The 16,657-nt window shown below is 38.8% G+C and overlaps 1 protein-coding gene across 24 annotated transcripts in view; it reads right to left on the bottom strand.

Moving 5' to 3' along the window:
- Window positions 1–5,470: 5,470 nt before the first annotated feature.
- The window catches only part of SVIL (supervillin), a 256,175-nt gene continuing 244,988 nt past the window's right edge, over window positions 5,471–16,657 (bottom strand). For all 24 annotated transcript variants that reach the window (XM_052001683.1, XM_052001684.1, XM_052001687.1 and 21 more), the window contains 6 exons: window positions 14,729–14,862; window positions 13,738–13,893; window positions 12,334–12,477; window positions 11,010–11,131; window positions 7,762–7,917; window positions 5,471–6,469 (listed from right to left, as the gene is read on the bottom strand). In XM_052001683.1, coding sequence (XP_051857643.1) covers window positions 6,383–6,469; window positions 7,762–7,917; window positions 11,010–11,131; window positions 12,334–12,477; window positions 13,738–13,893; window positions 14,729–14,862 — 799 coding nt within the window. In that variant the 3' untranslated portion in view covers window positions 5,471–6,382. The remainder of the gene's footprint in view (window positions 6,470–7,761; window positions 7,918–11,009; window positions 11,132–12,333; window positions 12,478–13,737; window positions 13,894–14,728; window positions 14,863–16,657) is intronic.

Raw genomic sequence — 16,657 nt, 5'->3', positions numbered from 1 at the left:
CCCAGCAAGGAATGACTGTCACAGCTGGCAAGGTTAACCAGGAAGGGAGCTGCAGGGAAGCTGCTGTTGCCTCCCTGGCTTGCCTCCGTCTGTGCCATATGTGCCACCCAGGGTTGGGTGAGTCAGGAGGGCATTCGGAGTCAGCTGGCAGAGGCCGGCCATCTCACAAGAATGGACTTGTTGTGGCGTGCGGATGACGGGGACGCTGAGCCAGCTCTCTCATCAGGGACAGGGGCTGATGCAAGAAGGTGGCTGTCATCTCAAGCTCAAGAAAGCCTCCTCGTCCGATCCGTTTCTACACAGACTCTTCCATTGCAATTCAAGTTGGTCCCTAGTTACTGGATTTTAAACTGAGTTTGAATACTGACTTTTTGCATCTTCATCTTGAAGACCAGTGATCACTCCCAAAGACCACTGTTCATGATTTTTCTTTCAGTAGATTTGAGGAACTTAAAAAAAATAAAATAAAAAATAAAAAAAATGTTTTACCCCCCAGTTGCATGTAAAGATAATTTTTAATATTCATTCAAAAAAATTTTGAGTTCTAAATTTTCTCTCTCCTTCCTTCATCTCCCTCCCTGAAACAGTAAGCAATCTATTATAGGTAATACATGTTCAGTCATGCAAAACATATTAGTCCTTTTGTAAAAGAAGATATAGACCCAAAAGGAAAAAAAAATGTAAGAAGTGAACAATAGTATGTTTAGATATGCATTCAGATTCTACCAGTTCTTTCTCTGGAGCCGGGTAGCATTTTTCATCTTGAGTCCATTGTAGTTGTGTCCTAGACATTGTATTGGTGAGAAAAACTGAGTTAATCCTACTTGACCATCACACAATGTTGCTGTTACTACAATGTTCCCCTGGTCCTGCTCACTTGATTTTGCATCTGTTTGTGTTAGCTTTCCAAGTTTTTTTTTTTTTTTTTTTATGAAATCAGACTGCTCATTATTTCTTATAGCACGGTAATATTCCATTTCATTCATATACCACAACCTGTCCAGTCATTTCCCAACTGATGGCCAAACTCTCAATTCTAATTCTTTGCCACCATAAAAAATTACTATAAATATTTTTGTACAAATAGGTCCTTTCTGCCTCCCCCCCACTTTTTTTTTTTTTAAAAAAACATCTTTTTGGGATATAAACCTAGTAGTAATATTGCTGGATCAAAGGATATACAGAGTTTGATTGCCTTTGGGGCATAGTTCCAAATTGTTCTCTAGAACGATTAGATCAGTTCTCAACTCCACCAACAGAGCCTTCCTGTTCCAATTTTCCTGAGGACTAGAGTTCTTGACTGCTTTGTAGCATAGGACATTTGGGCAGTTCATGGAAACCTATGGATCTCTTCTCTAAATAATATTTTAAAAGGCATAAAATGAAATACAGAGGTTTACAAATGAAACCAATGACATTGAAATAATTATGAAAACCTTAAAAAAAGTTCATGGACTCTAGGTTAAAGAACTCTTATCTTTTTTTAAAATTCAAATTAATTCAAAATACATGCAAAGAAAAAGAACTCTATGTTAGGAACTCCTGATGCAGTAGATCTCAAAATCCAGTTTCCAACTGCTAGATTTGAATTCCTCTCTGTAAAATGGTGATATTACCTGCCCCACCACCCTCAGTCATCAACGAAGGCTAAATGAAACATATGAAAGTGTTTTTATAAATGACCAATGATAAAGCCCAATACAAATCATAATATCATCTATTTAATGATCTGGCATATGTGGATCTTGAGAAGCTCTTTTTTCTTTGGAACTGGCTGATCTGGGCATGAAAATATACTTGGCGTGCCCTGGTATTCTCACTTCAGTTCCCTCACCTGTAAAATACATGAAGATAATAATTTCTCCCCATTTATTTCAAAAAGTTAACATGAGGTAAGCATTTGTGAATTGGAGTTATTTCCTTACGTACCAGGGAATCTCCCTATTCCTCCCTGTGGGTAGTCCCTTATCCTAGAAACACTTCATTTTTCTTGCTTTCCATCAAATCTGTCAGGTGCAGATATTATTCTGGAATTAGAAGCCTCTTGATTTGTGGCTCAAGACAAAAGTGCTTTCTTTTGTTTACTTACTATCTAGATCTGCACGTATCATTATAGGCTGTACAGTGAAAGGGTGCCATTAGACTGAAGCTGTTTGAGGTCTAGCAAGATTTAATAATTGCTAAATATCCATGTACAGTACATTTGGAAGATACTTGGAACTTCAGCTATTATTATTTTTCAAGACTGGGAAAACCAGATGCGCCAAATACACATTTCTGCTTTTATAGCTTACTTTCTGAGAAGTTTTCTTTGGGCATTATTGTACAAGAGGGTTCAAAAGAAAGCTGGACAGAGGTATTGTGTACTTATAATCCCAGTCAACAGAGAGGATTAGGCTGGTGGATCTCTTGAGCTTGGGGGTCTGCACTAATTCTAACAATATACAGTGAGCCCCTGGTGGGGTGTGGGGGAGTAAGGGTGGGCTAGGGTACCAGGTTATCTGAGGAGGGGAGAAACAATCTAGATGTGAAATGAAACAGGCCAAAATGTTGATCAACAATGGGCTTGAGCCTATGAATAGTCTTAGCACTTCTAGGCTGGATGGGATGGGGAGATCCAGGCTTTACTTAAAAATAAGTAAACCAATAAATAAAAAGATGACAGTTTGTTATTATAGAGGATGATTCCAATCTTCTGAAATTAAGGGTCCAGACCCTTCAGCTGCAGGCTCATCAGCTATCATCCAAAGCCTTGTTTCTCTCAAATAGTTCCTACAACTAGGACTTGCTGGAATCTACCTAAAATGGAATAAAGGAACTGCAGTCTATACTTTTGATTTTTTGTCATTCAGCCATTTCTGACTCTTCATGACCCCATCCTCAGCATGGCGAAGCTTTCAGGGAACACTTGAACTTGGGATATGAAAATGGTGTCGCTATCCAGGTCTCCTCAAAATAGACCATCCTGGTGGGGGCTTTGTATTTGGATGTTATTAAGTGCCTATATATATCAGGCACTATGCTAAAGACTAGGGGTACAAAAAGAGGCAAAAGACAGTCCCTATCCTTAAGGAGCTTCCAATTAATTCCTACATCAGCAGATATTCCCACGTTAAAATCAAGTACCCAAAATAGTCTTGGTTTCTGGGATGCATTTCTGTTTTGATGTTTATGAAGAATGAGGCTGCAGGATAAGAAAAGAAAGGGTGGATAGTATTAGAGGTAACTTGAGGAACAGGGGAAAATAGCAGCTCTGTTACTCCTCCTTAAGCTGGCCATGGGGACCTAAGGGATTTGGAATAGCCAAGTGTCTAAATATCCTCCCCAGGAAGTCAACAGCTTTCCATTTTTTCTGTTGCATGTAAGAGGACAGAGTAAAAAGAATTCTACTCCCCACCCTCTGAAGTTATTTTAAAATGAACCAGACAAATGCTTAGAATACATACAAAGTCTGATCTCCGGAAAGACATTGCTCAGCAACTTTAATGGAGATGCTGTTCCCTAAATGTCCATTCTCCCTTTTATCTGTGAAGGAAGGATTCTTAGTTCCCCAAATTCCAAAGTTCCAAAATAGCAAGCCTAAGAAATATCAATGACTCGATGTTTGTTGTTCAAAGTGCTCTCCAAATGTGGTTGCTCTGGGAAATGACTCTGGGCAGAGCAAGGGAGATATCTTAGGGGTTGATATATTTATAATTGGCTAAGTTTTTAGAATTTGCCAAATTCAGCAAGTGATGCTCTTTGTGGCTGGCTGAGACCTTTCACAGCAGCACAGAATAAATAGCAACTAAAGAAAGGGTAAGTATCACCAGAGAATAGAAAAATAAGACCCACAGTTAGAATACCTGTGTTCTTTCCTTTACAAACTGCTTAGAAAGAAGCTAGCCCAATAAATTGCTAACTAGTCCAGCACCAGTATTTCTAATTCTACTTTCCTCCTAGAATCAAATCCTACTATTTTGGAATCCATGATTCCTTTTGCACTACTTATGAGAGAAGGTTTGGGAAGCAAAAGGGAATGAAGGAAAGAGAGGAAGGCAGGGAAAATAGAATGGATAGGAAGAAAAAATGGGGGAAGGAAAGATGGAAGGAACAAAAGGAAGAAGGGAAAGGAGAAAGAAAAGATGAGGGAAGGAAGGCAAAGGTAGGGAGGAGAAAGGAAAGAAGGGATGAAAAGAAAAGAAGGAAAGGTGGTAGAAGGAAGGCAGGCAGGAAGAAAGGGAGAAAAAATGAGGAAAGGAAGGAAAAGGGAGAAGGAAAAAAGAAAGAAGGGAAAGGTAAAAAGGAAAAAGGAAAATGGAAAGATAGAGGAATAAGGGAAAAAGAAGAGGAAGGAATATTTGACACTTGAATTTTCTTGCTTCTTTTCTCTTTCTTCCTCATGAATACCTTCTTTTCTCTTTTCTTTTAGCTATGGGCCCCAAGTTCTTGACCTTCTGCTCTCTTCACATTTATTTCCTTAAAGAGCTTAAACACAGTGTGGTCCACAACACAGCATTTTCATGCTTTCTGTTATTGTTTGCTTGCATTTTGTTTTCCTTCTCAGGTTTTTTCTTTCTAGATGAGATTTTTCTTGTGCAGCAAGATAACTATAAATATGCATACATTTATTGGATTTAACATGTATTTTATCATATTTAACATGTATTGGACTACCTGCCATTTAGGGATGGAGGTGGGGGGGAAGGAGAGAAAAATTTGGGACAGAAGATTTTGCAAGGGTCAATGTTGAAAAATTATCCATGCATAAAAAAAAAAAGCTTTTATAAATTAAAAAAAGAGAGAGAGAGCTTAAACACAATCCTAGCTTTGACCATCATCTAGGAATGGATGACTTCCCAATTTAAGTGTTCCTTCTCTTTTCTCCTGGTTCATATTCCTGGTTGTATAATTATCATTATAGGGACCTTTATAACATGTTTACGGTTTTTCAAGCAATTTTTTCTTGACTTATACAGTGTCCCTGTGAAGTAGACAAAGAAAGCTTTGTCGTTCTTATTTTGTTGATGAGGAAACAGGTGTAGAGATGAGCTTGCCCCCAGAATTACATAACTAACAAGTGATGGAACCAATGGAACTGAGTCGGGTCTTGAGATATCTGCTGTTTCAGCCTCTGTGCAATGAGGAGAATAGATCATGATTTGGTTTTATTTGCACATGGGTCTGACATATCCAGTGTGGAAAAATGCAAGGGGAGCCTGCACTAATGCTGCAGGAGCTCGTGTAACACCTAGAAGATAAGCGCTGGCACTCAACCTGAAAACCTGTATAACCATTCCCGCATGTTCTTAGACAATTTGGCAGTAAATTCTCTCTCTCCCCTTTACCTCATTGCTCTGTGCCAGGTCCCCTAAAGGCAAAGTGAAGCTATAATATTTAACTGTGGGATGTTGGTATCATGGGGCATTAAAACACAAGGAAGGACATTTCAGAAGCGTATTTTCTTGTAATTAAACAAAGGCCAAACAACTCATTGCCAAAGTTTTATTCTGAAGCTCGTACTTTGGAATCTTATATCACAAAAAGATGTGTTTACAAGTATTATAAACTGAGATGTTTTTTTTTTTTTTTAAACCTCGATCATTGTAAAGTAAAATTGTTGATACTGTTCCAAACCATCTTCAAAAACGCAGACCCAAACTTTTTTGTATATAAACTGTACACAAAACAAGGCACTATACATGTTTTTGTTTGTTTTTGGATATTAAGGTATGAAGGTCACAGAGTTTCTCCAGAGTCTCCAGCCCTAAGTATAAAAGTTTTGTTCCTTTAAGCACCGGTGGTACTCCTTAGAATAGCCCCTTGCCCACTGCCAAAGGAAACGTTTCAGAACGTGTATAAGATACATAGACTGTGGAATAGATAATTCAGTAGAAGCAACTCCATCTACTTCTCGGTATTGTTTTGACACCAAAAAAAAATTTTTTTTTAAGTGAATACATATTTTGTTTTGTTAAATACATACTTGAACTATATGGTGTTTATATAAATATAATTTTTTTTAATAATCCACAAGCTAACAAAATAACACTTTACAAAGAGAGCATCTTCAAAAATGAATAGGCGAAGGCTGGATGGAGCCAGGAGGGCTGAGCAGCAGCTGTGAGGTGCTACTGCTTTAAGTGCACGGGAGAGCCAAGTTTACAAACAGGAAATACCCTCTGAGTCGGGGAGGAGAAAGTTTTCAGAGAGTTCTCTTACACATTTACAAAATTACACAACTCCAGCTCAGGCAGTATCTAATAACTTCAAATCATTTCTACTTTGACTTTTAAACAATTTGAAGACCAGGACACATAGATGTCAATCTTCCTGGCCCAACGGTATTGAAAGTGACCACAGAGATTTCTCCAGCCTCATCTTCCACTGGCAGCATCGATGCTTAGAAGAGCCCTTTCGCTTTCTTCAGGTTCACCTGTTTCCAAGATGGCAGCATGCTATATTCTTCTCTGGTCATCTCTAGTGCAATCTGAATGAAAGAAAGAGAAAAAAACAATTCAGAATAAGAAAATCTTGTCTGGTTTTACAAAGCTTGGCTAATAGGTCTTCCACAAGAATCATCTGATTAGAAACTTCTGCATCCTGGAGAAAAAAGGAGAATGGAAAAAAATGTGTTTTTGAGTATATAAAAAAGGAAAAATCAAGAACCAAAGCTTAAAATAAAAGCTGCTGCAGGGCCTGCCCTATGGGTGAGGACATTCCAAGTGCCCACATTAGTTCCTTTCTTTCATTTGCTGGGACACCCCAGAGTAGTCACCCAACTTTGGAATGGATTCCAGGAGACACAGTGTCTGTATTCTCTTTCTGCTGAGGGCACTTCTAGACTTCTCATTTAGGTTTGCAACCTCAAAGGATCCAAGGATCCAAATTTTGTCATTTCAACCTCTACAACTTCCCTCCAGTTGGTCACATAGATTCCATCCCAGTTCAGACCTTTATGAATTCTTGCTTGGACTATTATTGCAAGAAGTTTCTCCTTGGACAACCTTTCTTCCTCTCTCTCTTCCCCAAGCCTTTTCCCATCCATGTAGCTACCCAAGTGATTTTCCTGAAGCTGAAGTCTCACCATGTTTTCCTCACCCTGATAATTCTAATGGCTCCCCATCACATTTTATAATCAAATACAAATACTTGTGTGTTTGGCATTTAAAACTTTAAGATATAATCCTTGGCAATCTTTTCTGCCTTATTGTCCATCTGCATATGCACTAGACTAATAAAACTGGCCTTTTTGTTATTCCTCATTTGGGATGTTTCATGCCAAATCTCTACCCCTACAAAGCCAGCAATGTTCCTCTCTCTCCTCCTCTTTATTTCTTGGACCCCTGTTTTCAGTTTAAGGGACTGAGGTCCCTCTGCCCCCCCACTCCCACCCCAAGTACTATGTAGATTTCTATGCAAATTCTCTCTCCCATTTAAGCTCACTGAGAGCAGAGATGGTGTTATGTATCTCCAAGCACTGAAGCTAATTCTTTGTTGTTAATCAGTCATTTCCCAGTTTTATCTGATTCCTCATATCCCCATTTGGGATTTTCTTAGCAGAGATACTGGAGCGGGTCGCCATTTCCTTCTCCAGTTCATTTATACAGATGGGGAAACTGAGGTAAACAGTTGAGTGACTTGCCCAGGGTCACACGGCTAGTAAACATCCGAGACGAGATTTGAAGCCACGAAGATGAGTCTTCCTGCCTCTGGACCAGTGCTCTGTGCACCAGGCTGCCCACTGGCACTCAGTGTATACTTAAATGCTTGTCGACTTACTTCAAAGTCTTCATCAGTAAGGTAGATTTCAAGCTTCAGAGGATCCACTCCTTCAGGGAGGGGCCTGGCTAAGAGATCAGCCAACGGATAAACGGTTTTACAAAGCTTGGCTAACACGTCTTCCACAAGAATTATTTGATTAGAAACTTCTGCATCCTGGGGAAGAAAGGAAAATGGAAAAAAAAATGTTTTTGAGTATATAAAAAAGGAAAAATGAAGAACCAAAGCTTAAAATAAAAGCTGCTGCAGGGACTGCCCTATGGGGGAGGACATTCTAAGTACCCACATCAGTTCCTTTCTCTCATTTGCTCTGACACCCCAAAGTAGTCATCCAACTTTGAAATGGATTCCAGGAGACACAGTGTGTGATAGACTGTGATAAATGCTGAGATTTCAGCTAGATTAGCCACTTACATGATGGTATATATACGATACACACATAAATATATTCATGTACATACATGTGTGTAAATATGTATAGATACAGATATTCAGACATATGTGATCAGTGATGAAAATATGGCTGGACTTCACAGTGTGGAGACCTTGATAAGGTGGGAATAGTTTTCAGTTTATAAAACATTTTGGGGGGTGGCAGGGAGGACAAGGGACTGGCGAGATTTCAGTGGTACAGAGAACTTCTTACATCATTGGCAAAGGTCACTTATCATTTGCCAGGGGCACTGAGAGGATAAATGATGTGTCTCCAGCATCCCACCATGTCAGAAATATGAGCTGGATGGGAATCTTCCTGCTTTTCAGGCCGACCTACTATCCAGGATATTTTCCACTGACCCGCCCAGTTTCAAAATGCAGCCCAATGAGTTCCACTGAAATACTTGGAATTGCTGAGTATTCCCCAGTTTCCCTTGGAAACAACATTAAATCAAGCCTCTAAATGGGATTCTGAAGTGACAAAACTCACAAAAGACTGAGGGGGGGGAAAAAAAAATCACACAATGTGACTGTTACTGTGTACAATATTCTCCAGGTTCTGCTCAAATCGCTCAGTAATAGTTCATTGCTCTCCAGAATGGCTGGATCAGTTTACAATTCCACCAACAATGCATTAGTGTTCAAATTTTCCCACAGCTTCTCCAACATTTATCATTTTCCATTTCTGTTCTGTTAACCAAACTGGTAAGTGCATTTCTTTAATTAATAGTGATTTAGAGTATTTTTTACTATGCCTACAGATAGATTGAATTTCTTCATCTGAAAACTACCTATTCATAAGCTTTGACCACTTATCAATTGGGAAATGATTTGTATTTATAAATTTGACTCAGTTCTCTATGTATTTAAGAATTCGGACCTTTTCGTCAGAACACTGTCCCAACTTTCTGCTTTCCTTCTAATCTTGATTGCACTGATTTTATTTGTGCAAAACCTTTTTCAAATTTAATATAACCATAATAATCTATTTTACACTTATTTCTTTCTCTCTTATATAGTCACAAATTCTTTCCTTCTCCATGTAGCTGATAGGTAAACTATTCTTTGTTTTCATAATTTTCTTATTGTATCATACTTTATACTGAATCATTTTGACCTTTTCTGGGTATAAAATGTGATATGTTAGTCTATGTCATACTATTTTCTACTTTTTGCAGCAGTTTTTGAGTTCTTTATCCCAGAAGCTGGAGTCTGTGGGTTTATCAAATAGGAGAATTTTAAAGTCATTAACTATTGTCTTGTGTAATTAACCTGTTCCACAATTACACCACTCTATTTCTCAGCCAGCAGCAGACTGTTTTGATGATGGTTGCTTTAAAACATAGTTTTAAATCAGATATAGCTAGACTACTTTTCCTTTGCATTTTTTTTTCATTACTTCCCTTGATACAGTTGACCTTTTGTTCTTCCAGATGAATTTTGCTATTTTTTCTAGCTCTATAAAATAATCTTTGGTAACTTGATTGATATGGCCCTGAATAAAATAATCTAGGTAGAATTGTCATTTTTATTGTATTAACTCGGCGTACTCATGAGCAACTGCTATCTTTTCAATTGCTTAGATCTGACTTTATTTGGGGAAAGTGTTTTGTAATTGTACAGAACATTTTTGGAAAAAGTAGGAAGATGAAAATGTGTTTGTTTGACTATGTAAAATTGTTTACAAAGGTGTGTATTTTTTTTTTTAATGGGGAGGGCATGTAGGGAGAAAAAAAATGCTTATAAATTGAAAAAAAAAACTATCTCAAATGTTAAAGTCAGAGTGTAAAAATCAAACCTAATACTTTCTTATAGACTTCTTTGATATTTTTTTCAATCTAATTTTCCTCAGTAGTGGCCTATGGGTATAGAAACCAATATATCACAGATTTTCCAGATTTTTTTTTGATTTCGAATATTTTGTTCCATTAATAAATCAGGTGAAGATGCCTTTATCAGATCAGGTGTACTGACTTTTTATTTAGAAAATATGGTGACTGTGTCCATGGCCATCCTGAAGAAAGTTAGAGACAAAACTCAACAGAGTAATTGGTATTTTCAGCTGGGATTAGTATTCTCCTAGAGGGGAGTCTTGAGGGAACAGGACTGGGTTCTCAATTCCCTGTGTCAGATTTAGAGTAGACTGAAGCATCTTATATGTTATCCGCCTCTTTCAAAGTATATTATCTCCTCTTATCAGAACAGAAGCTCCTAGAGAGAAAGGATTATCTTTGTTTTTGAATTCTTACCCTTAGTGCTTGCTATAGTGTTTGCCTCCAATAGAAGTATAATAAATGCTTTCCATTGTTTCATTCATCCATCCATTCATTCCTTGAGCCACCACACTGCCTAGAGAGCCTTATTTTCATATTCAATATGATTTGGAAATGAAACAGAAAAGTCTAGAAAATGTGAAAGGAAGTTCATTCTTGTAGATCTATTTTTTTTTAAACTTTTGATAAGCAGGTGAAAAGAACCTTAATATTCAAAAGAATTTCTATAATTTTTTTAAATAATCAGGCTTTCTGGGTTCTAGGAAGCTGAGTTACAATTGAAAATGAAGGTGATAAAATTGATAAACATTTTTTAAAAAATTAATTCAGTATCATCCCTATGGGCTTTAAGATTTTTTTTCTGCAAAAATTTTGTGTAAAGTAAAGGACTGCCACTGGAAACAATAACTGTCATTAAAAATGGACCTCTTCTCTTTGAACTAAAAATTCACCCCTTATTCTTCAAACTTCCCCATTTCCAAAGCTCCTCCTCTTCTGTGAATAATATCCCCAACCCTCATAAAGGGAAGGTACACACACCATTTCTGTGATTTCAGCAATGTCTTCTCTATGTTCCCAACTTGGAAACATATTGGTGAAGGTCAGAGGTTCTAACCCAGCATGAAGAAGGTAGGACTTGGGGGGTTTCTTAACATTTTTTCCTGTAATGACCAAAAACAAAACTGTTAGTAGATAACTTCACACAGTAAAAAGTCATGGTTGCTTAGTAATTTATTCTTAATCACTGTTGCTCATTAATGAAATATTTAAGGGGAAAATGAACATCTTCAGATATGGGATTCCCTCCAAATGTCCATCTCTGTGGACAATGCTGCGATAATTAGGGTGTTGGCTGAGTCTCTGACTTTTTTTGCTCCATAAAACCTAACATGCTCTTGGGCCTGATGGAGCCATGAAAGGGAGAAGGTTTCTGTTACATTTTCCAATGCTTTTATAATTTTGGGAAGGGTTTCCCATTATTCTGATCTAGACCCTGAGGTTTAAGATGTCCATTAAGGACTTAAGTTAATGATAATGCTGCCCAAATGCTTCTTGCATTTGAAACATGGAGTGATAATCAAATGAGTTCACTGATGTGGATCTCCTTGGAAAGAGAAATCACTATGAACAATGCAAATCAAAAGATCCTTGAGAGACTATCTCTTTTCCAACTCTACATAAAGGACAATGAAATGAGAAACATCTTGCGTCTTAGGTGGTTCAATACATAGAGTACTGGATATCTCAGGTCAAGGAAACCTGAGTTCAAATTTGACTCTAGATACTAACTTGTATGACCTTGGACAAGTACCAACTTTTCTGCCTTAGTTTTCATATCTATACAATAGGACAGTAATATTATGCACCTGCCTCCCAGGATTGTGATGAGGATAAAACGAGATTTTTGTAAAGTGCTTTGCAAACCTTGAAGCTCTACTGAGATGCTATTATTATTGTTGATGTTGACAGTTTAATTGTTACATAGGATGATTTAATCCCGAGTGCACAAAGGTCTTAACCACTTCAGAATATTTTACCATATGGATTTTGAATCTCTAGTATTACAAATGAGATGCCCTCATTCTACACAAGAATAAATTTGAGATTCACAATCATGCTGGAAATATAGAATTCTCTAATCTCAAGAGAAATTCTTTAAAAATGTAACAGGAAAAAGTAGTTTTTTTAAATCAACTGTCAGATCTTATCAATGGTCTAACAGATTTATTCTTAAAGGAAAAATGACAATGAGAAGGAAGTTGATGCTCTGGACTGGTACCATGACCCAACGTTCCATAGAGCTGTTCTGGGATATTAACCAATAATTTTCACAGCTGAAGCATCATTTCAGAAAGGAGCCTACCTTTGCAGTACCGAAGCACCGTCTCCATGGCACACTTTCGGTCGTTGGCCCAGCGAATCCTGGCAGACCCCGTTATCTTGTTCTCAATTGGCCACCACCCTTGCCAGAGATACACTTCATGGTGGTTGTCGACGAGGAAAAGTGCTGTGGAAGAGACAAAAGGTCACCTAATGCATTTTTGAGGGTACAATTGATTTGCCTTCCTCCCAAAATATATGATGGTTGAGAAGGAGAAGAGCATCCCCTTAGCAACGAGCAACAGAGGAGGCCTCCTGTGACAGGGTCCAGCTTTTGCAGGGGGTGGGTCACTTAAAATTACTAGTGGCAGTCTATCAATCCCCACCATTATTGCCGGCCTCTCCTCTCTGTTTCTTCCTTTTTTGCCCAGTCTTTTCCTCTTTTTTTAACTGTGCTTTAGCCCTGTCAGTGGTAACCATGAGCAGTGCCAATCTACACTGATGGCATTCAGGGTTGAAGGAATTGCTGACTCCAGTTCTAATACATGACAGAGCCATTAAGATTTATATTCTGGGCTATTCTTAAGCAGTCTCTTTTTTTCCTTTTTAAACAAGATTGAGACCATGCAGGGCAAAGATATATTTTCAAAAAAATAGTCTTTATCTTGCCCATCTCTTCCTTGCCAAAGACCTCCTCTCTCATTTCTCCTCTTCTTTGCCCTTCCCTCCCCTTTCCATTAACAAGCCACTGAACTAAAAACTTTGCCTTTTCATTTTTTAGACAAAGAAAAGAGCTTATTCTTGTTGGTTCTGTTCTTCAGGGATCTGAATACAGCTCACTGAGAATAAGAGGTGTAAGGTTAGAATGGAGAGCTGGTCTTCCTCTCTTGTCAGTCCAGACTGGGGAAATCATTTGTCCCAAATCACACAGGGAAGATGGGGCAAAAGTAAATTCTGAATCTGGATGTTCTACCTTCATGGCTAACTACTTTGTGACTGGCTCACTTAGAACTTAGTTCTCCCTTAATTTTTTTTTGCTTTGGATTTATTTTTAGTGATCTCTCCTAGGTCCAAAATCCATCCTGAAGGAAAAGAACAGATTTGGGAGGGGAGGGAGCGTAAAGTCTTTTTCTTTTTTGGATTCTCAATCCAAATCAGGATTGGGAGGATATCTTCTACTCACTATCTTACAGAGGTTCAATGTGTTAATGCTTCTGAAGAGTGGGGTGTGTGTCTATTTATGGATGTAAGTTTGGGGAATGGGAGTGGAGAAGCGGCATGAGGTGGAGATCAGAGGAAAAGAAGTTCCTCCTGCCCCTTTCAGGAAAATAAGACTGTCCAGTTCCAACCAGATCCCAGGAGTTCCCACCTGTGGCTCTGCAGCTGCCTGGATTTTTTTCTTTCTTATTGCTTTTCAGAAATAGGTGGAGCTCTCACATTATCGTACCTGGCTGAGGGGCACTGTACAGGTCTTCCTGTAAGAAGGGCATGGAATTGACCACAGAAGGATCACGGGCAGGATACATGAATTCCGTGGCTGAGAAATCTCCAGATGAACTACTGAGGATGAACAGGCGGGGCGTGAAATTAAACTTCCCAGGATCTTTGAAAGGAAAAGAACAACAAATGAATTAAAGACAAGAGATAGACACTGACCATTTCTGACTAATTTTCCCCCATCAGGGGGACACCAGAGATAGCCTAAGGCAAGGGGAACTGGCTCAGGGTGACAGGTCAAAGTGGAATCAGATTTGTGAGAATCTCCTGCATTACAGCCTGGGCAAGATGGGGGCCCAATTTTAATAAAATAAAATAAAAGGAAATGATTTACATTTCCTTTGAGTCTCAAATTATCCTTAAGATATCTTGAGAAATGAGTAAATTAGGATTCAGGTGGTGGACTTGAACCCAGCTTCTCCAAAATCCATGTCTGATTCTCTGACACTTAAGTTGACTCTTTTATGACATGGCTGATGTTCTTGAAAATATCACGTGAGCAAATGGGAAAAGCCCCACAAAACAGTTCTTTTGCCAAGTTGAGTGATGAGCTTGATAGAGCACCAGCGGTCCTAGAAGGTTCAGGGCATGAAAAATTCTACTCAAGCCCTTCAGGGGGTCCTGTCTGCTTGAATCTTTTGGCAATAATGAAAAATAGGAGCATGTGAAAGATGGCAAGACTCAGGGCAGGGCTGAAAGTAACAGGAGCAAGAGTTTAGGTCAGCTGCTTTATGTTGCTTTATTATGGAATGCCACCCAAATTTTCCATTCTTGTTTCACAATCAATTACAATGCTGGGCACAGGGGGGTGCAGGAATACTGCCATTTTTGCTACTGCTACTACTTCACATAAAAGACTTTTCTTGCAGACAAGCCTGAGAGGTAGGGAGAGAAGGAGAGCTCTCCCCAGTTTTCTGACCCAGACACTGAGGATGCACTACCTTGTAGCATGCAGTCGTAGGCCTTCCGATCTTTCCTTCCTAACGCATCCCAGAATCCCAGTGGCTCTGACCCTTCATCACACTCATGGATCGTCACTTTGCTGCTACTGTGCAATCCTGCTTCCAAGGGACATCTGTGGGGGAAAAAAACCACAATTTTTATATTCCTTGTATGTATCAATAGCACCAACAATCCCCAAGTCCAAACCTGAGTTTGGTTTGACTACATCCTAGTCATTCACATGATCCAGTTTTCTCTGATGAAAGGAATTATTGATCTATTTTGAGTTATCACTGGCTCTTGGACTTTAGCTTAGGAACGATGGTGAAACCTAAGGGAATCTTTGGAGTATTTTATTCAAACTCTTCTCACTTACTTAAAAAAAATTTTTTTTATTAAATTTTTTTATTTTCAAAACATTTGCATAGATCATTTTTCAACATTGATCCTTGCAAAACCTTGGGTTCCAAATTTTCTCCTCTTTCCTTCCACCCCCTCCCTAGATGGCAGGTAGTCTAATATTTTTGATCACTTTCACTAAAAGATAGGGTTATAAGATAGAGTAAGGTGTTAAAATGAAATGTTTAGGGAAAACGTGTTTCATTCCATGTGACACCCTGAAAGAACAACAGCTTTAATCCTTCTCTCCCAAACCTGTCCCATGGAAAGCTAAGCTGCTTAGGTGTTCCTGGAAGAATGAAGCGGATCAGTCTCCTGCAGAGCAGGGTAATTTGGAAGCCTCCCCACTATCCTTTGGTCTGTAAAATCCTCTGGGCTCCTCAGCAGGTGACCATGACTCATCCTGGTTGATCCTTATTTGGAGTCAACACTAATTGCTGTGCCTCTGTTCTTTTAGCCAGAAAAAGCAATTTTTTTCTTGGAAAAGGTTCATCTTACTGCCTGACAAATAACTAGTTGCTTCATACTCTCTAGTGGATGAAATACTTTCATGGCCCTGCTGCCTGAGAAAAACTAGATGTTTTAAGGGCCTGAGCAAAAACCTCAGAATGGGATCCTTTCACCTCACTAAAAAAAATAAATCTCCAGTACTGGAAATGGACATCCAAATGGGAATGGGTCTTACTCAAAAGACAAGCCAAATGACTAATCCCCAGAAAAGGTTTACTCTTTGTAAGTTCAGAGTGGAAATTCTTTGCCTTTGTTTTGTGTGTGTATTGTGGAACCCTGTGTAAGTCTGGTAAGGCAAATGGCCTGCTTCAGAAACTGCTACTACAACTCTTACACCACAACCACAACAATATCTACTACTCACAGTGCTGCTGCTGCTACTAGCATTCCTCTTCCTCCTCTTCCTCCTCCCACTAACAACTCTTCTTCCTCCTTCTCTTACAACTGACTACTCCTGCTCCTCCTCTTCTTCCTCCTATTACTACTACCACTAACTACTACTATTATCAATAACTATTACTACTATTCCTCTTTCTCTTCTTCCTCCTCCTCCTAACTACTACTACCACCATTAACTACCATTAACTACTACTACTACCACCATTAACAACTACTACTATTGTCACTATTCCTCTTTCTCCTCCCCCTCCTCCTAACTCCTACTATTACCACCATTAATTACTACTACCACTAGCTACTACTACTCCTACTAACTCCTCCTACTATCTCCATTAACTACTACTACTACCACTAGCTACTACTACTACTAACTCCTACTATTAACTACCACTATTACTACCACTAACTACTACTTCTAACTCCTACTATTACCACTACCACTATTAATACTACCGCTTTTCCTCTTTCTCCTTCTCCTCTTCCTCCTAACTACTACTACCATCATTAACTACTACAACTACCACTAGCTACTAACTCCTCCTCCTACTACCATTAACTACCACTACTACTACCACTAACTACTACTACTAATTCCTACTATTACCACTACCACTATTACT

Source organism: Antechinus flavipes, chromosome 5 (assembly GCF_016432865.1).
Source record: "Antechinus flavipes isolate AdamAnt ecotype Samford, QLD, Australia chromosome 5, AdamAnt_v2, whole genome shotgun sequence".
NCBI classification, from domain to species: Eukaryota; Metazoa; Chordata; class Mammalia; order Dasyuromorphia; family Dasyuridae; genus Antechinus; species Antechinus flavipes.
Note: the sequence above shows the minus strand (reverse complement) of the source record. Positions and strands in the feature narration are given on the sequence as shown.